The 25,735-nt window shown below is 42.1% G+C and overlaps 1 protein-coding gene across 2 annotated transcripts in view; it reads left to right on the forward strand.

Moving 5' to 3' along the window:
- ADAMTS17 (ADAM metallopeptidase with thrombospondin type 1 motif 17) overlaps positions 1-25,735 on the forward strand; it is a 172,125-nt gene that overhangs the window by 103,688 nt on the left and 42,702 nt on the right. Inside the window, exons 14-18 of one of the 2 annotated variants that reach the window (XM_034066234.1) lie at positions 1,515-1,642; positions 10,584-10,704; positions 13,230-13,304; positions 18,436-18,516; positions 24,109-24,266. In XM_034066234.1, the coding sequence (XP_033922125.1) occupies positions 1,515-1,642; positions 10,584-10,704; positions 13,230-13,304; positions 18,436-18,516; positions 24,109-24,266 (563 nt within the window). The remainder of the gene's footprint in view (positions 1-1,514; positions 1,643-10,583; positions 10,705-13,229; positions 13,305-18,435; positions 18,517-24,108; positions 24,267-25,735) is intronic. The other variant, XM_034066235.1, reaches the window with a different exon arrangement.

Here is a 25,735-nt window from a genome sequence, read left to right on the forward strand (position 1 = left end):
GCAAGACTCCCATTTGCTGGTGAGGAGACTACAATATGTTCCCCTTAGCTACAACTGAAAGACTTTCTACAATTAGTTGTTCTGGTGCTGCCTTGCTGTTCTTTTAGCCTTCTTAACTGAAGATACAGAGCTGTTAGTTCTTTGCTCCTCTTTTTGTAATGTTGGGGGAGAAGTGCCTTGACTTCATCCCTAGTCTGAACAGGCAGGTATTTGGGAATGGGTGTTTAAGTTAATTTGGAACTGAGAAAAAAAGGATTCCCTGGGATATTTCGGTGTGTGTCAATTCTGGGTATTTTAGGATGAATGCCTATCCTACCTACATTCCTTTAATGCTTCCTTTGCTAGATCTTGCTCTTCACCTACTATTCCATCAAATGTTGGGGGGATCTGAAAAAAGATTGTAATAATGTTCTTTCTGCAGGAACAAACATATTTTGCTGCACTCTGCTGAAAAACAGACAAGGCTTGTTTCATTTGGTCATCTTAAAGACATGCTTGAACAGAGGAGGGTGGTGTTGGGACTGATACCAGAAGACCAGACATGGGATAATCCCTTTCCTGTGCTAGCACTGACAAGTTAGGTCTGACGCCAGGACAATCATACAGAGATCATTTCAGTTCCCATAGCAGACCCCGCAAGAGCACAATTCCTTCAGATGCCCCAGGAGACAGGCTGGTTTTGCTTGCTATTCCCCTCTGCTCCCCCCCCCAAATAGTTTTGCTGTCTGAATGCACAATGCAGAGCTACTTCCCTGACTAATTTCAGAACTACTCTGTTCAGTCTGCAAGTGAAGTCAAAATCCAGCCTCTGCATATTTGCTTTGCATCAGACACAAGGCAGGAGTTTGAACATCCACGGGCTATGCATGTAATTCCTGTGTCAAGCAAAACAGGCTGAGTACAGCTCAGCTTCACATCCTGATTGCAGGTTTTTTGATTGCATTGGAAACTTAGAAAAGGCCTATGCCACTTAGTTCAATGTATTGGCAATACTCTCTTATGTGTGATGAGTGGAGGTACTTGGCTATGCAGAACAAAACATGTTTCCATTTGAGTGTCTATAGGTTCTTACTTGGATGAAGTCTGTGAGTAGCAGAGTCAGTTCCAAAGGAAAACCATTATATTTGACTAAATATCTGCTACTTAAATGTATGGCAAATGCACTCAGCAAACCCTGACATCTGCTGTATCCTACTGGTTAATAATATAAGTCTTTGAAAAAGCTTTTTTTACTTAACTCCTTCTCTAGCTAAACATGATAGTAACTTTTCCAAAGTGAGGTCTAAATATGTAATACAATGATTGCCATTAACATGGATGAAAAATGTAGCTTTTCTCTACTGATGAATACTGAGATTTTAAAGTGCTGAAATGACAGGCCTAAATTGAAAGGCTTATGTTCCTTCAAAGGACAGATACCTTTCCAAATCCATTCACACAGATTGCATCACCATCCTCTCAAACACTTGTCTGTGCTGTTCTAAAGGCATTTGCTTTTGTATTTCTTTTTCCAGATAAGCCATGTGAGCTCTTCTGCTCTCCCTTGGGGAAGGATTCCCCTGTGCTGGTGACAGACAGAGTCCTCGATGGTACTCCATGTGGGCCGTACGAGACTGACCTCTGTGTACATGGCAAGTGCCAGGTGGAGTAACTTCCTCTTGTTTTATGTCTAGTGTTAAGGGTAGTCTGGGGCAGCTGTGTACATCCTAGAAAAACAGGCATCCATGTGGGTGGCTGGGAGGCTGTCTCTGCGGTGAGAGGGCAACCCTAGATTGCAGATTGTCACTAGCTTGTTACAAGTGTTACATTGCCAGCCTCATGATGCATTTTAGGTTTACCTGCTTCCTGCCTAGGAAATAGAGGAAGCTTTTGAATACCAGTTGCTCCTTAGATGCTGCAGCTGCAGGAGCCAGTAGCTTCCCCTGTGTGTTTTTTGTTGACCATATTACTATATAATGCCAAGGTGAGTTACTGTAGGGGCCCATCAGAAGTGTTTGAAAGGCCTGCTTCCCTTGCAGCAAGAAAAAGGTTCCCTTCTTCCCACAAAGTAAGTTTTAAACTTCTGTGCAACACAGAATATAGGTTCAAAGGAGCAGATCCTGCAGCCCACACCACAACCCAAGCCAGTTTGCTTTTGTCTCTCTTCTGCATTGTCTTGCTTGGGTCACACAAAAGGCAAATCAGAGAGAACGCAGGGTAGGCTTCCTTCTGCTGTACTGCAATGGGACAATCAGTGTCCCCTTGGTTGTCCCTGGATGGACTGGCCAAACCCTGAACATTGCTTCTTTCTATCTTTGGTCAGACAAGTCAAGAATGGAAATGAAGTAGACTCTGTTCAAGAGTCTTTGGGTTTGATTCCCTTTTCCTGGAGTGAAGGTGTGAAGGCCTTTAACCATTCCAATGATGATTATTTCTCTCTAGCCAAATTGCATATGGAACCAAAATTAGGTGTGGGAGATCTTTTTAATGCAACTCTTTGCTGGGCAGTGAGACAGTTTGTAGCACAGGACATCGAACGCTTAGGGAAGCCATCTCTTAGAACTGGTATTTCTGATCTCTTGAAAACATAGTGGGGTTGTATGTACCTATATTAACTGGAAATACAAGGTTTGGACAAGGGAAGGGAGAGAAGAAAATGTTTATTTAAGGATCATAAATTACAGGAAGTCATTTGGAATGGGTGCTTCTAGAAGTGTGCTGCAGTTGGATTCAAGTTAGTTTTCCCGGACGCTATGACAAGGCAGACAGTGGGTTTTCTCTCTCCTACTCATGTAATGTGTTCAAAGTTTGCTTCACACATGTTAGTTATGTGAAAGACAGTTGAGTTGGCTACTGCAGCCTTGCCAGTGCTGGATTCTTCCTGGCATTTCTTCCTTTAAGTTTATCCTCATCTAGATTTGTATCCTGTGCTAGGAGTTCCTCTTTTCAATATTAACCACCAGAACAGCTTTCTAGCATCACCCTTTACTTTCACTGACTTCACTGGAGATATGCTAGCTTGCCCTGGGGCAGAAGGCACACTAAATTTGGCACTATCTCTGATTTCTGTGAGCAGTGATAAACTACCAATTCTGGTTGCTTTGAGCCTTTTAGACAGGGAGATAGACGAACACAATGTTCACCTTGGTATAAAAGAGCCTTTGGGGGCATAATGCAACTTTACGAAGAGCAGTGTGACAACATAAGTGAAAAACCTTTGCTTGGATTGAGTTTTGCACTGCTGCAGGACACGCTTCCCACTGCTCCCTGCCAAATGCCGCTGAAGAGGCATTTCTAATTCAATCTAATTTATTCAGATGAAGGATCTCAACAGCGAGTTGCTGGGTAGCCAACACGAGTTTGATTTATTAGATGCTCTTTAATACAAAGAGCATTGCACAGAGCCAGGTTCATTGTGCATCCCAAGTTACTTAATTTCCCCTATTTTCAGCTGTATCTGAAAAAAAGCCTCAAAAAAAATCCATTACTAACCTTTATAGTAAGGCCAGCTGTGCACCTCCAGCTGTGTGCCATTGACCATTACACTGGTCTGGCAGCTTCACTGCTCCAAACATTCAGATCAGCCACGAATGGTAAATCACACATTATGGCAATGTATGTTTTCTTCTTCCAGTGAGGAGCAGTAGCCAGCTCCCTTCCAAATGAAAACCTTTATGAGCACAGAGCTTTGGAGGTACATCATGAAAAGCAAATTGCACTCTAAGTCGGGGGCAACTGCCTTTAACTGTGCAGAGAAGTGATGACAGCTGCAGAACATTCAGTCTATTTGCATCTGGCTGAGAGAAAATGCAAAATGATCAATTCAAGCCGAGCAGATTTGAAAGCCTTGTGAACTCATTTATAATCCTCTCCTGCCTTATATAGAGCTGAGAGTTGCCATATGTGACTGTGTACCCCATTTACCACAGATACTCATCTAACTCCCTGCTTATTAAACCAATTTAATCAACATATTTCTTTAATTACTCTTACCCAGTACAGACAAAGCCTGGCTATAAGCATTGCAGGGGGCCTGAAAAAGAGAATAAGTGCTGAAATCAGAGGGTGGTATTATAGTTATTTATTTTCCTGTGTAATCCTTCTAGTTAAAGGCTCTCAAAGGCAGGAATGACACGTTGCCAGTGTAACAGACAAATTAGCAGTAACCATTGCCTGTGAACATCTAGGCCAGGAAATGTAATAGCTCTTTTCCCTTCAGCAGTAGATGCTCCTAAATGGAACTCATGCATCACTGTTACGTGATGAATCCATGTAGAAGAACATGGCAAAGAAAAACTTGCAAGAAGAGGGAGGCTTTGAGAAGGGAAGCCTCAAAAGTAATGCCAAATGCACTTATCCTTACCATCTTCTAAGCAAAGTACATGCCTTGTTCAGTGTGTACACAGGTCTTTGAACTTCTCAAAATGCACATAGTCTTCTAGCATGGATAATTTCTTTTCTCCTGAGACTTTTCAGAGACACAAGATCTGTAGCAGGCTGGAGAAGATCAGTCTGATGGATATGAGGAGGAGGAGGATGAATGCTCATCTCTTCTTGGCAGCCTCCCTCTTGCCTGCTCACACAGTTTGCTTTCTCTAGCATGGGCATTGAAGTCATGATGAAGATGGAATAGGGCAGTGCAACCTGAAGCTCAGATTGCTTTTATCTTCCCACATTTCTCTTCAAGTGACAAGTGGCTTTCAGAGAGAGGATTCCCTGAGAGTTTTGTTCCTCCTTAAGACTCTGGTGTATGTTTCATGAGTCAAGATTGGTGGAAGCAGTGTGCTTTAGAACCTCTTATAGTTCTTCACTCTGTGCTGCTGATGTTAATATAAAACTGGCAGAAGTAGAGCCAAAAAGGTGTCAGATGTCACACAGCAGTCGTGTGGGGAGAAGACAAGCTGCTCAGCTGACTGCTGTGACGCACATGACTTTGTGCTGGCTTTTCTCAAAGGAGGATTAGTCTGAGGCTCATGATAGCACAAAAACTTTCCAGTGGGGACTACAGATTATACTTGAGTGTGTAATCTAAGGTCTCTTTGAAAACAGAGACCTCCTGCATAGCAGAACTGGGCTAGAGATCAAGGGCAGTCTTTGCTGTGATTTAACAATTTAAGAGGTGAAGTTGTTCTGGCTCTAACTACAGTTTTCTCATTAATGTTTTGTCATGTCACGTCTACTTTTAACTTGCTGGTGAATCCACAGAACATTCTGTGATGACAAGCCACTTTTTAGGCTGTCCTGGCACAACAGAGATACTATAGAACAGCTTTCTGATAAAAATGATTGTCATACAGTAGGAAAGGGGAGCACAAACTTGAAAATGGACACATTTCCAGAGCAATTTTCCACATGGGATAGGCAAAGTGTCAGGAGAGGGCCAGGAGCGGCAGAGGATATATTGCAGTTGTCTACTGGAACTGATGCTGGCTAGCAATTTCCTACATACTCAGTACCCACTTCTTGCATTTGATTGATGCATGCACTTCTGGCTTTGCTTCCTCACTTGAGTGTTTTCCATGTATTGTTCATATTCCTGCATTACAAACTGTGATACAAGATGTTCCAGACTGGGTAGCTTGTCTCCATACAACAACTTGGCTTCACACTGTGCCTTGATAAATTATTTAGTGTATGTGCCCACAGACCAGAAGGATTGTTTGAACTGCAGAAACCTGTTGTATAAATGCCTTTTTGGTTTTCCCAGTTTCTGTTCTCAGCAATGTAATCTGAGGCCTAGAAAGAAAATCAGGGCTTTTGGTGGGGCTCAGTGACAAAAACAAGGCACTGTTGGTATCTTACTGTTTTTCTAGTGTACTTTACAGTGGGATTTGAAAAACAAAATCATGCTGGTTCTCCCTGTTTTTCTTCTATGGTAACCCACAGAAAGGATGTAATAGCCAAGTAATTGTATTATCTACTCTGGAGGCTTTATATTTTGCTTGTGGCTGGAGCAGCCAAGAATAAGACTTGATCAGAAGGGAGATACATACAGGTATATACAAATATATCATATACTGATAAATACAGATTATTTTCAAATCCAGAACTGACATGATAGATGTCTCTTTTAAAGAATGGGTATTGGTATAAAACCCCTTGTTATCTGCAGCCCGTTGATATTTGTACAAACCAGGGCATGGTAGGATTAGGTCAGATGAAGTTGGTTTGGAGGGATCAGAAAGGGGTAGCTACAGAAAGTGATCAGAGAACAGAAGCAAAGGAGTTCCTGTGATGGGAAAAAGCTTTTTATTATTTGCATGTTCACTCATATAGGCTGCTTTGCTGCCAGAACAGAGGGGTTCTGACACATAACCTTCGAGCTCTAAATGTGAAAAAGTGGTTATCAAGAATAATTGTTTCTAGCATCCCCATGAGCTGCTAAGGGATCTAAACACAAAGTCACTGGGCAAGTGTAATTGCGTATCTAATGCAGATCAGATAATGCTAATTTAAGCCAACCGGTGTCTCCTGTTCCAGCAGAGCTACTCTGATTCAGATAAAATCTGAAGGCTCAGGAAATGACAGGAGGATATTTGCTGAACTAACTTCTACATGGACTCCAATCCATCACACAGAATTTGTGGTGGAACAAAAATAGGAGTAACATGGAGATGAACTACTTGATTAGGGATCTAGGCTCACCCTCCTGTTCAAATCCTGACAGCACCCAGAATCCCCCACAAGGGCTTCACAAGTCATGTGTAAAGCAAAGAAATAAGAATTCATTTGCCCTCAGATGTGAATGTCAGTTGCTCACATATGTACATTCTTGTTTCATGTGGTCCATCCCTGGAGGTATCAATGGACACTGGATATTATGGACAAAGAATTGGCAGTGTAGATGAATCTGTCATAACCAGCATGCTCCATACATGATTAATTTGTAAAATGGCATATGTTGCATCAATATTTATATTTGATCCATTGAGACAGCTAGTTAGCTCAGCATATGGGAAGCATTACAGTTTGTGAGCCTACAATGTCATTTCTTACACGGGGTGGGTGTATATAACAAAAAGAATTGTGTTTATGTAGCAAAACATACTCACGCAGCCTGTATCAATTGAGTTCTTGCACAGCCATTGAAAAGACAAATAAAAATACCATTAAAAATACCCAAGCACTACAGAAAAGAGTTCACACAGAAGAATCCAAATGATGTGTATTCAGAAGAGGAGTTTTCCTATGCTGGAGCCAGCAATGACTGAAGCTGGAAATACCACCCAACAAGCAGTATATTCAGATGTTTAATTACAAAGATGGGAAGAAAGGAGGAGGGAAGGATGGGTGGATTGAGATATCAGTTTAGAGAGAATTAATTTCAGGCCTTTGGCTCAGCAAATGTGCAGTTACCTGCCAATTTCAAGGTCAATGGATAGTTCCAAAACATGGTGTCAGCATAGGAGCCTGCCTGGGTTGAAGTTTAGTAAGAAACCTGTAGATATAATTGTGACAGTCAATGCTAAGGACTTGAAGCCCCAAAAGGCCATCTTTAAGTTTCTTGCCAGCACTCTGATGGCTTAAAATGGGCAAGGAACTGGCTTTGGTTAAAATCTGCTTCCTCTTTGTCCAGTTGATGGTGTTAATAGCAGTACTGCAGCACTACAGGCTCTCAACGGCTAGTACAGGTAGGAGGTGGAACACCTGAGTGGTGTCAACATCAGTTCCTTTGCCAAAGTTATGGATATCACTGTTCAAGTCCATGCTGGGTTGTACAGGGAAGCTCCAAGAGTCTAAGAACAGGGCTGAAAAGGTGGTGCTTACATCAGGCTGGCTTTGGACTCTTAAATCTTCCTGCTGAACACAGATGAGCTCCGAATGCCCTGCTCACTCCTTAATGGATCATCTTCCACACCCTTCCAGTCCTGTGTCTTCCCCTTTGCACTTAAATGTGGCAGTATTTCTGATGCAGGGAGTTTTCGAAGGATCTGAGTGACTGATGATCACTGTAATGTGTTTATAAATGACTTTGCAGCTTTTGGAATCCACTGTCAATCTTGACAAAAGCTGTTTTCATTACATACTGTTATTAAGTATACTTTTAGTTTGTAAATGATTGGAAGGCCTGGGGAAGGAGAAATGGGCTCTAATATTTATGTAGGCGAGAATAAGGTGCTTCTAAGGTATTTTTTTCTGCATAAAATAGCAAGAACACACCAATTATCATCTGAAAGGCAACAAGGAAAACTGATTTATTCTCTTAAAGATTTTCTTTTTTAAGAAGCCATTTCCTGGCCCAAATCTGATGGGGGCTGGATTGAAGGCAAAGTCTGCTGTGTGAATGGAGGGATGGTGCCATCAAAAAGAAGGCTGCATTGGGAGGTGTATTTGTGGATTCAGTGGGTGCACTTTCCATGCTTTCAGAGAGGGTCCTTCAAGTCAAAGTGTGTCAATGACTTGCGAAACGGAAGAAAATGGTTTGTCTTGAACCCCAGTGTCAGAAGAGGGGGGATTCACTCTTTCAGAGGCTTTGCTGCCTTGCACTGGTTTACATTATCTGGGAGACTACAGCGTAAATGCGAAGCATGTGGTCGCTAACTCCCCATTCTTAGCCTGCCTCCATTACAGCCCTACAGACTCCTCATGTAGCACTGGGAATAAGTGTGGTTCAACACTCATTATATTCCTTTTATTCATTTGTGTGCTCACATAGTGCTAATAACAATGCAGGACAATAAAAGATAGCACTAGAGTCTTAAATTAAATGCAGCTTTTCCAGTATCTCAGCAGGGTGGCAGGCAGGCATATATTTCCAGCTGCTTTTCAACAACCCCATTAATAAATTATATTTATTTTCCTGGAAGGATTACTGCTGGGACATCCTTCTGTTTTGGGGGCAGAATCACATTCAATAGCCCAAAATTATTTGTTGGACATGGGTGTGAAGTTTAGACTTGAGAATTGCAACTGCCAGAAACTCTGTGGTCGTTTTCATACCTTCCTTTAACTCCCATTTATACAGGTTTTTTTCCCGTAGCTCTTGCCCACCAGCTTACATGCTATTCTAGTTAATGAGCAGCATTTCCCTTGTATACGTTTAAGAGGATCATCCTTTCTCAGCATGGGTCTGTCTGTAATGATTTACCCAGATGAGTGCTGCATCAGAACACGTCTGAATACTGGCAGTCTTTGATCCCTGTAATACATCTGGACTTAAGCAGTGGCCAGTGTCTTCTGAAACTGAGGAACGTTTGAGTTCAGGTCCAAATTGCATTGCTTGCATGCAGACAGTCTCAGATAAACAGCCCAAGTTCTCCTAATATTTCTCTGCTTACCCTATTTCTCAAAATGTTTGTTGTTTTGATTGTTCCCTCAGTTCCCTCCAACTTTCCTCTGGCTTCATTTTAAGAAGGCAAGAGAAGGATGAGACCCAACAGCCTTATTCGAATATTATTAGTGACAGTCATGCTAACTCATGTGCCAAGAAACTGTTTGTCTGCAGAGAGTAAATCTGTATCTTATTTTTAATAGTAGAATCTCTCCTAATAACTTGCATAATGACAACTCTTATTTCAGTAGAAATTTATGTTTTTAGAGTAAATTGCTGATTATTTCCAGGGTCTTATATGGACAGAAAACATAGTAAATGAAAAGAAATCTTATCCACCTCAAGATATGCAAATGTGTAATGTTCACCATCATAATCTGTACATGGTTGGGGAATAAGGAAGATTACCATGGCAGTCTCTGTAGCTATGGGGACAATACTGTGACTGTCCTAGTAATACCCATCTGTGGTAGCAAAGCTTTAGATTTTAGTTGGAAAGAGTTTAGGTAGGTGTAGAAAATGATGAAAATACTGTGTAAAATGAAGCTTTAGGTGGAATTCTTGTTTGGGGTTTTCTTTCTCAATTGAATGTCTAAGCTTAACACAGTGCAAGCATATAGAAAATGTCATGATTGTTTTAGCAACTTTATGGTACAGATTGGCCAAATATGAACCTGACTTGCTTCCATTGAGCTACAGTGCATTGCAGGCATCTTGAACTATCTGATTCGTGAGATCTTTCTTCAGGTATTGCAGAAGTGTCATCAGAACTGAATGTTACACTCCCTGTTCAGATCCTGATCAGAAGCAGAGCTCATTCAGTGAGCAGCACACTGGAACTTCTAACAGCACTTAGGTTTTGTATGATGAAAGGCTATGACCCGGATTCTGGTTAGTTGGGTTAATCTTCACTTAAAGAGCACATATTTTTCTCTAAACTGAGTATCACTGTAGAGGTCCATTTTTCTGGAATGTCTCTGAGCTCCTCAGATGGAAATTGATATAGAAACATGAAACATTATTTTAACATGCTGTGCTTGAAGGAAGTTAGAGTGGGTTAGTATGAAATCTATGATGGTATCTGGAATAACTAGTGTTTGTGAAACTCTTCAGTTAAATCTTCTGTAGCAAAGTTCATGCTTTCATTGTTAAGGAAGGGGGTTGTTGAATAACCAACTCAACACCATTCCAAATGAGTGCTCCCCTAACACCCACTGTTCTCTTCCCACTCAGGTTTTCAGTCAGATGCCTATCTCTTAGTCTTGATCTCAATGTATCGAAATACTTTAACCTTGCAAATAAAATAATGGGGACCTCTGGTTGTTGTCATTAGAAAATTGGCTGCGATGGAATCATTGGCTCAGCTGCCAAAGAGGATCGCTGTGGAATCTGCAGTGGTGATGGCAAAACCTGTAAAGTGGTGAAAGGCGACTTCAACCACACCAAGGGGATGGGTGAGTAACCCTCAGCAGCATTTTAGTGGAGTGGAGGCTTTCTCAACTGCTTGAGGAGAGTTAAAGAGTGGTAGTAATAGCTCTTCTTCTTGGATAGCATTGGATTCATCTGCCCTAGTAAACACATAGCAAACACAAACCAAACCCCCACTCAGTTCCAATGTGATACTCTCTCTGCTTCTTATCCAGTTGCCCAGATACCAGCCATTGCCTCTGTCTGAAATTCAGAATGAAGGTGTTTCTCATTTTGAATGCCACCAGTGCTGTTGATTTTAAATAAGAGACAAAATTACAGTGTCTTTTTCAGTGGGAGGGTAGTCTGATTTCAGCACCATCATTGAGCTCTTTGAGAACTCAGAATGATGCATGCTGCATGTTGTAGATGATTCATGTTATAATCAGGATATCTCAGCTAAATGATAGAGCTCTCCCCTCTGAATATTTTCACTGATTCCCTGCCAGCAATAATATCCACATAGGATACAAGAGCTTCCGGCCAGAGTTAAGACTTTCCCCTCTCTTGTTAAACATTAATGTATGTACAGCTTGATGTCTCAATTAGTCTTTGTTCCAGAGTTGTTGTATTGCCCTTCTGAGAAACCTGTTATCACACATCCTAATCAGGCAAAGGGAGGGAAAGCCAGATTCAGGACTTGCAAGCTGCTCCAAGAGGAAGGAATTGTCCAGAAAAAATTATTTCCCCTTCAGTGAATACAGAATTGCCATTTCTCTTTGGAGAAATAGATTCAATATGTGCTGCTCTGGGGCTGAGTTCAGCAAAGCACATAAAGATTCCCTTTAAGCACACGATTCAGTTCTGTTTAGTTGCTAAAGCCACACGAGTACTCAGCAGCTTCCTTTAATCAAGGTCTCAGCATTAAAGTCTTAGCCTCTGATTTTATTCATTGATCTCTTCCTCTGTACCCTGCTTCTCCTCATCTTTGGAGCCAGCTTTATCTGTCACCTCCTCTGAGATGGAGGTAGGATTTCCCACCTGCACCACATCTTTCTGAAGCACATTTGTGATGTTGCATTGCTAGGCCTACCTGCTGAATGGTTTCCTGCATTATTGTCTTTAATTCTTTCCACCAATTTTCCACCTGCTTATGTGAAGGCATTTGCCTTTGATGCAAATGGTAGAAAAGTTTCTCATTTCCATTGAAAATCCCTCAATTTCTGCAGTTGATTTTCTAGCTGTTCACGAACTTCTTAATTTCTCCTGAAGAGTATCTCTCTCTTATCTTTTCCTATGAGACTACAGAACATCTTGTGCAGATAAGTAAGAGATTTCTGGGTCACTGCCAGTAGGTTGCACCCACTTCCAGCTAGGCAGACTACTGGAGGGTGGTAGCTACACAAGGCTGTAGGAACAGGACACTTTCAGCCTTAACTGGTTGTCTGGCTGCCAGGACACTACAGGAGGCTTTCACCTCCAGTGCCCTGCAAGCTAAGAAGAGATGGCTGGCTGAATCATCGTCAGTGGGCAAGCATTTATTAGTCCTTATTCTTTGCTGATCATCTCAGAAACACAAAAAAACTCTACAACTGTTGCTTTGTCAGTACAATGTTTCCACCTTTACCCATCTGACATAATCTATAAGATGCTTGTGTCTACAGTTATAATCTCATAAACATGCATTAGATATTTTGATTTATTAATTTTAAAGGGAATTAAATTATGTATGATAATAGCTTTTAAAAAGTAACATCCACAAATGTCAAACATTCTTCTTCCAGGTTGAAAATCATCTTTGCTTTATATTCTTTTAAATTATGCTCTTTTAATCACCATCTAAAATGGAAAGATTATTGAGAGTCTTTTAATTATTCACTGTTCATGTGTTTCTGCTTTTGGATTTCTTTGATGTTAGACACTGAAAACAGATTTTGGTTGGTTTCACTTATGATTCTTATCCTTGATTCTGCAAACATTTGGGCATTGTGACTTACTCCCATCAGTTTCTGTTCAGGCACTGCTGTTCTGCAGGATCAGGTCCTTGGGTTAACATACTGAATCTCATGCAGCAGGCAAAGCTCCAGGCTTGGGTCTGAAGTATCACAAACAAACATGAGGTTACTCAAGAGAGAAATTGGCCTGTTTTCTTTACATTGACATGTAAGCAAATATGTGCAACAATCTGACAGAAGTTGGAGCAAAGGAGAGTACACAAGATGACTCCAGTAACAGATTCAGTGTTTGGATGTGTGAATCTTTTCACAGGTCAGTGGCAGATCCCCACAAACTTGCTGGGATCCAAGTCCAGGCCAGCACACTGAGTCAAGCATGTTGATTTATTGTTTCAGAAGAGAATAGACTTCAAACATGGAGACATTGATTGTTTTGGAGTGGTGTTTGTTTTGGGGATTGCAGCTGCAACCTTTGGGCCAGATGCTCAGCTGCTCTGCACATGGGACTCTGTGGACTACAGGATTGGTCCCTGCTACATGTCCTCTGTGATTGCAAATGATGTTACCAAGCCCTATTAACTGAACTTAATTCATGCCAACTCCTTTCTGTTTCTTAGTAACCAATAGTCATTGTAAGAAGGTTTCCACATGTGTGATGGCAAAGGCAAAGGCTGTTCCCAAGTGTTTCTCGTGTAAGATACTTGAATGCTGTTTGCAGTGTCAGTGGGTGTTGGTAACATCCTTTGGTGTTGGTTCTGTCTTCTTTTGGTTGGTTTAGTTGGGGAGGTTGGTATCAAAAGTCATGGATAAACTTCAAGTCCTTTTACTATTTAGCTTGGTTAGTCAAAGATATCAAGTACAGATACTTTCCTTTTAGAAAACCTGCCTGCATGAAAGAAAGCCAAATTTTTATTAACCAGGTAAAAAGAACCAGATCTATTTCTTTTTTTTAACAACCTTAATGTCAGGGATGAGATTCTGCCACCCTGGTGGGGCGTGATGGTGGAACATTCAAAGTGTCTCATAGAGAGATCCAGAAGTTCACATTTTGCCACCTGCGAGCCACAGTTATCCAACCAGAAATGGGTTCCATTTCTCTTTTGAGGAGGAGGGCAAAAGCCTTTATCTGTGATGTTGAACATCACATACGCTTGTTTGCAGCTGGTTTCAGTAGGCCAATGAATGCACTGTTTAGACTGAGGTTCACTTTTGACTGGCTGCATGCCCTGTACCTATTTCCACAAAGTTGTTTCTCAAAACCAAGCACAGACTTGTTCTGAAGTCCATCTGTCTCCCTGCCACTGTACAGGAGACCTAGAAATAAAGACAACTCTTTGGCTTGTGTCTCTTGGGTAGCTGATTTATCACTGCTGCCTTCTGCCCAGACCCCAAAGCTGTGCCTGTAATGCTCGGAGACCTGTACTGAGAATGAAGTCTGTATCTGTCTCTCTTGATTTTTCTCAGCCATATCAAGGTTTTCATGGCTGCCCTTTACCTGTGATCTAAGAGAAGGATCACAGACAGGTATGTGGGTTTTTTTAATGGCAGAACATAATAAGGTGAGATATGTCAGTTGTTGTAAGTATAATTTGGAGAAGAGTGTATATTTCTAGCAATTTTTCTTTTTAAGATAGTGAAAATGCAGGTGTTTTATTGTGTACACTACTTGTCCAGGACTTATTTTAAGAAGAAGAAAGAATATTTGAACACTAGAGCTGCGGTTCTGGTTAGGAGTATCTTTAACCAACACAAGAAACCTTTTTTTGTCAATAGGGTGTATATCTAAATAATGAGAAAGTAGAGCCCTAGGGCTAACTCTGGGATCTCTTATGAAGGTTTAAGCACAATATGCAAGTTAGAAACCCCAGCAACCAACTTCACAGCAATAGTAGGAGACTTTGAAATCTATCCATGGCTCTCCAGTGAAATGATTTTCTTCCAAATGAGCTATCCCATGGCTGGAAGTGGGCAGGTGCCAATGGAGGAATTACCCTCAAGCTAATCACAAGTGAGAATCGTCTATTCAGAAAATGGACATTTAGTTACCTCTGGACATATTTCCACCTCACTGCAACAACTAGCAGTAAGCCAAAGGTGCGAGCTGGGAAGTGTCATGGAAACTGAGATGCCCAGCTGGCACTTATCATCCCTAATGTAGTATGGAAGCTGTGCTGGCCATGACCAGCAGGTAGGCAGAGCAGCCTGTTTTCCTTGGCTTCTACCCTGAGATCTTTGTTCAAAGCACTTTCGGGAAGTTTGATAACAGGATAAGTTTTCTCACACCTAATTTTCCTGTATGTACAGAGATAAGATGTGAAGGTACAATGCCCAGAGATCAGTACTTTCAGCCATGGGATAATTTTTCCTTCACCTCAGAGTCCATCTTTCACTGCAATGTGAACCAGGAGAAGGGTTTTGTAGTAGATCAGTGACATTCTAAAGTTCACACTAAACTTTCTGTTCTGTCTGGGAATAACAATGGCTAACAATGGATTTTCCTGTGTGAGCTACTTTTCTCCTGCAAATCTCTCCAGCATTTAAATGAAGATACAGTAGCCACTGTTCACATATTAATCTCCTTGATGACAAAGCCACCTCTTTGTTCTGGTGTCTCTCCTAATACGAGTTACACCAAATAATTTGTATCTAGGATTTGCTTCAATCACAGTCTTGCATTCCTGAGACACTGATGTAATGCAGATTATCCAGAAAGATTGGTGCGTGCCAAAGTAACTGTTCCCAAGGTGGAGTATACTACATACACCACTATAAATTATCAAATAATGAAGTTCTCCTGTTGTACTTTCAAAGCTTCATCTTAACAGTCTGATTTATGGGTGAAATTACTAGAAATACTGCCTGATAGTTGCCAAATCTCATCAGTCTTTAGCCAGTTCCTCATTTAAAGCAGAACTTTAATCCCAACCTTGCAACCCCCTGCACTGCAGACAATTATCGTAAGACCCAACAGATCTTTGAGAGTCCTTGACTCAGGGCCAACTCTGAGACTTGTTTGGTCTCACACTGGCTGACACTTGATAATCTTTCTGGCAATCTGCAGTTACAGTTTGCTGAATAAAATGTGCCTGGAAAACAATGGAGGTGTTTTCTGGTGCAGTTATCTCAAAGATCAGGAATATTCTGTGACTAGGAACCTCACACTAGCTCTAAGGACCAGACCGGAGCAGTGGTGGTGATCTGAGTTTGTACCTGTGGCAAATTTGCATGGATGATACCTAGTCTGTTTGCAATGGGATTTGACCACTAACTCGCAAAATATTGCTGGAAATAACAAATTAGAGTGTCAGGATGTTCCCAGTGGGACATGCCCAAGAATTCTGCATCTCTGACAGGACAGGTCAGATCCATACAACTGCAAAGTGGTTTGCAGTTCGCTAACAGAAGAGTGAAGGTCAGCAGTGGAGTTTGTGCCACAGGATCTCAGTGAGTTAGCACAGTATGTTTCTCCTTATTCAGGAGCTGTGAATTCAACCCTCCCCCCCCCCCCAAGCCATTAATCAGGATTAGAAATTACATGAGGAGAAAAATCTGGTGTAAATCCAAACTAAACACTCTCCAGAACTAATACTCTATTAATAGCTTACACTGTGCTATTTACTATTGTAAATAGTGACATAAAAGTCAACTTTTCCACGTGGTGTTTCTCTCATGGCACAGTGATGAAATGAGAGTGTATTTATGGCACTAGCTGAACCTCGAGTACAGCTCCACAGTTTGCTCACCTCTAAAGCAGTGTGACACACTCCTGGCTGCTGCTAGGGCAGGGGACGGATCCAAAGCTCACTGAAGTTAGTGACTGACTTTCCACTAAATTCAACAGAACTTTGTATCCAACCCCTGCATGATTCAACTCTGGTCATTTGTATCTGGCATGTGATTTAAAAACTAAATAAGTAAATATTTCCCCAGTAGGTACATTACATTACCTGAAACTTGGGCATGTTTTAAACTGGCTTCCTAACAGGGTGTTCAGGTGTGTCACAGGGCCTGTTTCTCCATGATGGACTGTCATTAATCACATCTTTGCTGGGTGCTCCTGTCTGGTGATAACTATCAGTTGGGTTTAGAGATGCATGGGGTGCAGTGACGATGTTTGACTTCTGAAACACTGATTTGATTGTAATTTGGTATCTCAGCTGATGAAAAAACAACTCCTGTCAATACCTAGAATAAAATCCAACTCCTGCTTTGATTGCATAACAAGTTTCAGTATTGGCTTTAAGAAAATTTACCCTGGAAGTAATGATTTTCCCCACTCTGTAAGAGCAAATAGGAGAGCTGCTGCTCTCACTTCTGTACAGTCATGGTTTGCAGCTCTGCTGTCCCTCTTTCTGTTTCTGAAATATCCTGAGTAAAAGAGAAGTAAGGAGGAATGTGTCATTCAGATACAGTGATCAGGTAAAAACATGGCTGAGTACAAGAGGGGTCACTGTTCTTCATGACAGCATTTCTACAACCTATTGCTCTAGATTGCCCACCATTTCCATAAAGGCAAGGCTGACACAAAACAGTTTCACAGAGCCTTTAAAGCAAAAAGAGGGATGAGGGTACATAGAGGATAAGCTACTTAAAATCTAAAGAAAGAGGAGAGCAATAACCTAAAAGAGATGCCAGGTTATATACTGCAAAGTAAACTGGGTGGCCAATTAGAAGGAATCAAGTAATGGTTGTGATGAGATTAGTGTCATTCACAGGGGCCTGATTCAGAGCTCAGTGAAGCCAGTGGAAAAACTCTGCCTGGCTCTCAGACCTTTGAAATGGGCTATAATGTTCCTCAGCTTCCTAATTTAAAGGCACCACTTCCACTCCATGGAACAAGTCTGTAACTCCACATGGCTCCATGAAGAGGGAAAATAGGCTGCGTTTCCTTATAGCTCCTAATTATTCTTACTGTTATTCTGTTAGTCAAAAATGGTATAATAGCATGACATTGCTGGTGGTTGAGGGAAGCAGGAAAAGGCTGAGAGTTTCAGAAAGATAAAACCCAAGAGGATTCTATAAAAATATGATGGGATGCTGTTGAAACTTTTCCTACAGGTCAGGTGCTGGGATGCTCTCATGTGCCATGTGCATCTGCTGGCAGTGTTTAGAGGCACTGGTGCACAGTCCTTAAGGAACTAACCCTAACCCTTAAGGAACTTTCAGCTCTGTTGTTGCATCAAATCTAAGCTGTGGAATTCTGCTTTAGCATCCTGATGCTTGGAGACCATTACCATTTATATCCTCCAGAATTTCTGTACAGAAAGCTGAAGTGTGAAAACTCCTTTTCCCCCATTTGTCCCACTAATTCCTGCTGTTTAGTTTTAGCATCATCAAAATGTTTTGTGGAAATGAGTCCTTTCAGATATCAGTCATATCCCCAAGCAGGGTTTTTTCTGGGAAAGCAAGAGTATTTGTTGGAAACTTCATTTCAGAACCTAGATGTCTGTTCTGTGCTGTGCAGCATTGCTCCTGACCGTGACACTTTGCATCAGCTCAGGAACAGTCCTCATGCATCTCTGTCAGTACTGCAGGAGAGCCAGGGTGATTCAAAGGGAGCAAATCTAATTAAGCCCAAGCCTCAAGTCACAATTAAGCAGCACACGTGCATTTCTCTCTCTCTTCTCAGACTGAAATGTTAGTCATAACCATGCATGTCACAGCAGTGAAACTTGGCTGCCAACGCAGGGATCTCATTTGAAGTGTTTCCCACCCATTCCCCAACTTGGGCTGGAGTTGTTTTTTCATGGTGAGATACTGAGTGATTGATGCCTCTGGCTGCCTGTGGCGTGTTCTCATCCATCTGCTCTTTTGTTGCCATAGGTTACATCGAAGCAGCTGTGATCCCTGCAGGTGCCCGGCGGATCAGAGTGGTTGAGGATAAACCTGCTCACAGCTTTCTGGGTAAAAAGACAAAAAACCCAAATGTTTTCCTTCAAAACTCAGCTCTGTTTTCTGTCAAAATGACCCTTTGTGAAGTGACCTGTAAGATGATACATTTGTTGTTGCCAGGAAGTGGCTGTTGATTTCATTCTTGCTGCAATCTCTCTCTGCTTTCATGGCTTGGTTTCATGATGTGATAGTGTGACATTTACAGGCCCTGTACAACTTGGAAGGACCAGAGAGTACTTCTATGTAGACAGAAGAGTTCCCCCACAGAACTTGGCAGTGGGTTGGACATAACTGCCAGGAGCACACAACTTTGGGAGGGAGTGGGAAAGAGAACAGTGGATTCAGAGAAGGGAATGACAGAGATACAGATAGGAAGGTGCCCAGCTCAGACTGAAGCAGAGGCAGGACAGAGCAGCTGATGTCCCTCAATAACCTAACCATGAGGTCTCCTGTACAATTTCCTGCAGTGGCAGGTTTTCACTTGACCTGGCAGGTTTTCACCCAAGACCTGATCCTGCACTCTGAGATGGGCTAGCTGCAGCCACTAGTCCACTTGTCCAGATTTTCTCAGGCCAAACAACTTGTTTAATCCTCTTCTAGTATCTACTTCTGTGTTCCTTTTGAGGGAAGCAGGCTTCCTATTTTCCCTGTTGGAAACAAAGTTTTAGACATGGGTGATGGGTCATATTTGTATGTGAAGCTGTTGCAGGGCAGAGTCTGTCTGCAAATTTGTTGTCCAGTTACTCAGCACTTAGATTAAAGGTTCAAAGGGCATTTGTAAAATGCAACCAGTCAGTTACAACACATGTCTGTCAGTCTGGTGATCTGCCTCTTCTCTCCAGTGTTAGGGGTGTTTCTTTTTTTGCCATTACAGTGCATTAGATGAAGGGCTTTAGCTTCAATCTACTTCTAGGGAGACCGAGTCACAGGAATGCTGATGCCCCATTGCCTTGCATTCAGGCAGGATGCTGTGGCAGAGGAGGGAGTTGAAGGAAAACTGTCCAAGGCTCAAAAGAACACCCAGCACATTGAAACATCCTTTGCACACTCAGAGCTTCACGGCCACACATAACTGGGTGTATTCTGTCTCTTAAGTTCTTTATGCTATGTGGAAAAACAAGATGATAAGAGAAAATCCCAAACTTCCTCCTTTGCTCAGTAAACTTCTGCAGCTTATGGGTCCCTGCGTTGTCAAACCTCAGCTGTTCTTGCTGTTGGTGAACGTATGAACGCATTATTTTTGTCCTTCCATATCAAACAGTGTTTCAGCCCTTGCATGTGTTGATATTCTCATTGCAGTGGTTGGAGCAGATGCATGTTCCAGCTGTCCCTTAGTCTAGGAAGTATTAGATGTTGCTTTCACTTGTGCATGTTCTGGTTCTCTCAAAGTGAGCTTCTCAGAGCAAAGACTTTATTTATCCAAAGCCTTGAGGTTTTAGGCTAGGAAAGCACTCTGAAAAATTGAATTGCTTCCAGAGATATATCAAGCCTGTGATAAGAATGGGGAGGAATAAGAAGCTAGTTGCTCTCTGTTTTGCAGAAGAGGAAATGGAGGTGTTGCAACTTGCTCATGGATATGCAGGGAATAAGTAGCAGAGTTAGACTAGGACCCTTGATTTCTGATTTCTATGTCTGTTGCTCATAATCCTCCATGTGTGTAGCCAACAGAGATGTTAATATCCAGTCCTGGGATATAGAATGGTGCTGAGAGTATTTACATAGTGATTGTGCCTTAGGATTTCAGGTCTAGTGCTATTTGTTTTCTGTCTTGAGATGCTACCATGGTTGGCAAGATCACTGGGAAAGATGGTTTGGTTCTCTGCCTTTCATTCCAGATTCAGGGGGAAAACAGAGAGCAAATCATCAGAGGGGAAAAAAGAGGGCAAATTATGTCATTCAGCTGCCTTTAGGTCAAAAGCATTGGCATTTGTGCCACTTCTTGGTAGGAAGCATGTATCACTACTACTAGTACTTCCACTGTTGCTGCAGCCAACTTGCTGGGAGAGGAATACGCCTACATGTAAGATGTTTGACATAGCAAAGCACTGGTGGAACAATGAGAAGCAGTGTTTCCTTGGGTTTTGCAAACACTCTGCCTTCTGGAAGCAGCCTTTTTGTTTCTCTTGGTGGGATATGCACAGGGTATTTGTCCAGGGCTTGGGCTTGGCAGGTAGCTACTGCACTGCGAGTGCTACATGGAGCTAGCAACTGCCTTTCGTTGTGACCACACAACCTTTACCAAAGCAGGTATTTCCCCACTGAAGATTAAGACTGTGTGTATTTGAGAGCAGGACTTAGCCCTGTGTGCATGTCATAAAGATAGATAAAAATGTGGCTATTTTAAAGCTTTTAGCATTTTGGGAAATGCTCAGGAGCCAGGAGAACACCTTTAAGCTTTTCGGAGTTCTCTTTCAAGGGACATTGGACACGAAGAAAAGATACCCAGTGTCTTGCTAACCTAAGCTGAAAAATATCAACAGAAGTGTTCCAATAGGATGAAAAAGATGACCAAGAAAACAAACTCCAATCACTCTGATAGGCCTCATAATGCATTGTAAATCTAGGTCTGAATATGGAAGGATTTTCTATTTCAATTACACTGACAAAGTTGAGTCCAGTCAGGTCCTGTTTCCACTCAGAACCAGGTACCACACTTTGGAAATGAGCCCAGCGTAATTTGGAATCATTATTCCATGTGCTGGGAGCAGTGCCTGAAGAATTTCCCTCCACCTACAGGCAACCCACGCTGGCTGCCTTGGCTGGCTTTAATGCTTAAAAACCACCTTGAACAGGAAATGCCTCTGCAGTTTGTGTCCACAGGCTGGGAAGTAAGCTGGAGGGACCCAAGGTGGAAATAAAGATCTGAGTAGCTGCCAGGTTTAGAGGCAGATTGGTCAGTTCCTGTCTTCCAGCCAACAAGAAAAAAAGAAGTTATGGGTTGTTGCTGGGGTTCCTTTTGCTTCTTCTACTGTACAACTTTGAGCCAGAAACATGTTAGAGCTGTAACAGTGGATTCTACTACCTAAATGTACCCACAGTGGGGGGAACAGAAAGAGCTGTGCTTCCCTACCCTGTTTGAGGTGCAGGGTGCTAGGAGAACTGCAGCTGGCTGTCCAAGGCAGAGTGAATCCTGTGGGTACCAGCTTAAATCAGTGAAGGCTGCTTGGCAAAAAAGGGCTTATAAAAGCTTTCCCATTTGCGCTTTTCCAGCACAGTCAGACAAGTTCTGGCCACTGAGCTCTCAGGGAGGTTGGGCAAGTGTTCTTTGTTGCATGCTTTGCTTATTCTCTGTGTGTCACAGTAGCTACTGGAGAAAGTGCAATACTCTGTCTAAGAGACATGAAGGTTTTACAGCTGCAGCATTGATCCCTGCTGATGGGGCACCTGTGTGCAATGAAGACAAACAGTGGCAAAAATACTTTGGCCCAAACAGTTTGCTGAGTTGCCAGTGCAATCCCTGCAGTCCTCAAGGAGCTGTTTCCAACTCTCTGTCTCCTCAGTCACTAAAGGAGCAGTGCCTCCAGCAATCAAAATCAAACCTTACCCAGAAGAGAGGTCCACAAAGATTAAACATTTTCTTTTTCATCAGTGAGCTGTCTTCCTTTGATGATGAACTGGAACCAAAGCATAGATTTAGTCATTCAAGTTCTTATACACTGTTTTGAGTGTGTGCCATGCTATCTTTACTCGTCAGCCATACTGCATGGAGATAGTTTTATCTCATCCACAGCTTTGATTAGTCATGTTCACAGCTCCTCAAGGCCAGTGTGATGGCTGCTTTGATCTGCCTGGAAACCATGAGGCTCTGGCAGAGGAAAGCAATCCTACTTCAGGATTTTGTCTGGAGTTTGCAGAGGGTACTTTGTAGGTGGAGGAACAAAGCAGGAAGAGAAGTAAGCCACAGACAGAGTTATATTGTGGTAGCATGCAAATACCAGAACATCATCATGCCCCTTGTCTATGTGCCAGAGAACTTCCCTCAGAAAACCATTCCCCCACATACATCCCACTCCTCCATGGGGAACCATACGTGCAGTTTCCCTTCACCCTGATTTTGGATCCTCTGATGGAGCCATGAGAGCTGTCAGGAAGGTTATTTGCAGTATGACAGAAAGATTTTCCACCTTTCTCCAGTAACTCCCCAGGATGCAGACCCTCAGAAAGGCACACACAGATCATAGAATCATAGAATAGGTTGGGATGCAGAGGACATTGGATGGAGCTCCACCTGCTCCAGACTTCCCCTGAGGTTAGATACTACAAATGATGTTCAGTTGATAAATTGAATGTGCCCTACAGTATTCCTGGGCGCTGAGGCCAGTGGTCATGGAGCATCTTGTGTATGAGCTCTCAGCCCCCAGTGAAGGGGGCTGTCTGCATACTGCTTACTGAGAAGAGATCCTTGATAGTTCTGGATTCTGACTCATGCTAGGAGTTTTTTTGGCAGGATTCAAGTTGACCTGGGCCATAAAATATGCTAGGGACTGTTTTAACAGCATAGAGATTTCCAGGTGCCTGGGGCATGTCTGTGCATTGTACATGGAATAGGCTAAAAATAGGTTTCCACTGTGAGATGGTGCCCTGTGCTGGAATCACTTCAGGTACCTTCTCTTGCCTGCAGCAGAACCTCTGGGATCTGTGGAGCCAGGTACTTGTCCTGTTGAGCCAAATAGAACAGCTTTTCAGGAAAACCCCTAAAGAGAAAGCTAACAGGGATTTCCTTCCTCTCAAACCTCATTTGAGGAAGAGGTGAGCTGGCCTCTCATTTCTTGAGGAAACCTTCATATAAAAGGTGTTAGACATGGCCAACTAGAATAAAAGGCAAGTTTATGTAGAATAGCCCAAAACTTTTACAAACACTCCCATGGTAAATTAGACCCAACTGTTAAGTCAGCTGTGTTATGCACCTGACAAGAAGTCCAGTTCCTTGTCTGTTAAGTGTGTTAGGCAGTTACATATAGCATTAGTACAAATATGAGGATTTGGGGGCTATGGGGACTTGATCCAAAGAGATGACAATGGGAGATTTTTATATTATCTTGAAAAGGCTTTAAATTAGCTCCTCTTATCTTCTTGCAACACATTCAGTTAAGTGAAAACCAAGGTTGTGTTCTTTACTGCAGAGAATAAAATAGGCATGAAATGCTGGAGGTTAAGAAAACATCTTGTTAATGGCTTAGCTAAAAGACACAGCCTTGAATTAAAGAAGCCCAGTAACACTTGAGCTATTCTATCTGTCTGATGTCAGAGCAAATTTGATCACAGTGCATGGATTTCCATAGAGGGGCCTGGGACTTTCCTCCAGTGCATCACACCAGCATCTGGATAACTCTGCTTCCGTTCTGACACAGAAAACACATAAATCCCTAAATCAGCATGCACAGATGAGTCAATGGTAATGTGATGTCCTTATGGTTGGAGGTGTCTTCCAGTGTTTGAAAGATATCAATGATCCTGCTGCAATAGGTTATGCTGGAGGAAAGGACATGTTACTCCAAGTATCTTTTATTCTCAGTATTTTTCAGGTGGGCTGAGACAGGTTCTGTCTGTATCGTAATTACAAATTCACTTACATTTCATCCCCTGGTGTTTGATTCATTTCAGCTTTAAAAGATTCCAGTAAGAGATCCATTAACAGCGACTGGAAAATTGAGCTTCCTGGTGAGTTTCAGATCGCAGGCACTACTGTCCGGTACGTGCGAAGGGGTCTGTGGGAGAAAATCTCTGCCAAAGGACCAACTAAAATACCACTGCACTTGATGGTAACTTTATATCCTTTGTTTGTGTTTCTTAAGTGATGCAACGTGAAGGGTTTCTATCCTAGCTAAAAGTTCAGTTTTCATTGTTTGCTTCCTCATTAGTTTTTTTGCTCCAGTGCCTCTGTCTGTACTCTTCTGCAGCATTGCAAGGGCTGGAGAAACCCAGCTACTGCATGAAAGTAAATGATGCTGTCTCTATACAGTGTTCCAGTAAGGTCATGTCCAGCACAGGATGTTCCTTTAATGTGTCGCAGACAATGTGACAAGCCCATTCCAGAGAATGTAGTTTTCCAGGGACCTTCTTTAGTTCATGGACATACCTGTTCACACATGAAAGGATATTTGCTGAATATCTTCTCAGCTTATAACAGAATGTGTTGTGTATTTAAATACACTGTTCCTCCAACTGAAAGAGATGCAGATTTGGCATGTAAAGATGATAAATGTGACTTTAACCATCTGTAGTGACTTAGTTATTTGTTTCCTTTATATTGTTTTTTCAGTTTTATGTATTTTAAGGTGTTCTTGAAAGCTTTTTCCTAATGCTCAACATAGTTCTTCTGTTAACCAGGCATGTCATTTTATAAGTAGTCATATGGCTGCTATATGAAAACATGAGCGAGAAGTCCACAGGGGTGAAAAGACTTGTAGTCCCAGTCCTGACACTAATGGGTGATGGGGTGACTCATGGGCCTGTCCCTTAATGTTGGTGACAACCTTAATGTTCTATCTGTAACACAGTTGTAAGACATGTCTCATGCATGTGTTATTAGCTGAAAATCTGCAGAAAGCTTTCTAGTTCCTATATCAAGTTTTGCTTAGAGTATTTTAATGTATGCATTGTTTCCTGTGTTTTTTACCCTTGATTTTTTAATCCAACTACATTTTTCTGTGTGTTCTTTCTTTTGCCTGTGACATTTTGCTGTATTTGCTCTCTGAAGGCTATCCATAAGAACTGCTATAAAGCAGGAGTCCTGCCCTTTCCTCACCTGAATTTTGGGGCTTGCTGGTGTTTGTTGTGCAACATTTCATGAAGCAATTTGAAAAGCTCAAAAGTTGTTCAAACTTTTCACACAGACATAAAAAATAATAACACTCCACTTTGTCAGCACTATGTGTCAAAATATGCTGCATAGGAACATGAGGTGTTTTGTCTTTGCTTTCTCAAGACAGATGAATGAGTTTATCAGGTTCATGTACAGACCAGTTTAAAGCTGCATTCAAAGAGGTTACTACTGAGCTAGTCAGAGGTGCAGTTTTGGGCACACCAGCACCTTCCTGACTTAGCCATGTAATTCAAGGTCTGCCTTCTTCATCAGCAGCAAAATCAGCTTCTACTTGACTTTGGCCTTAACACAAGTCTTGCCTCCTGAAACCAGGACTCTGACAAAGTATCTTGTACTGCCAAGGTCTTCCTAACCTCATGTAAGAAAGAGGAGTTGCACAGGTACCGTTTGTGAAGATGCTGTGCA

Source organism: Melopsittacus undulatus, chromosome 9 (assembly GCF_012275295.1).
Source record: "Melopsittacus undulatus isolate bMelUnd1 chromosome 9, bMelUnd1.mat.Z, whole genome shotgun sequence".
Lineage (NCBI taxonomy): Eukaryota > Metazoa > Chordata > Aves > Psittaciformes > Psittaculidae > Melopsittacus > Melopsittacus undulatus.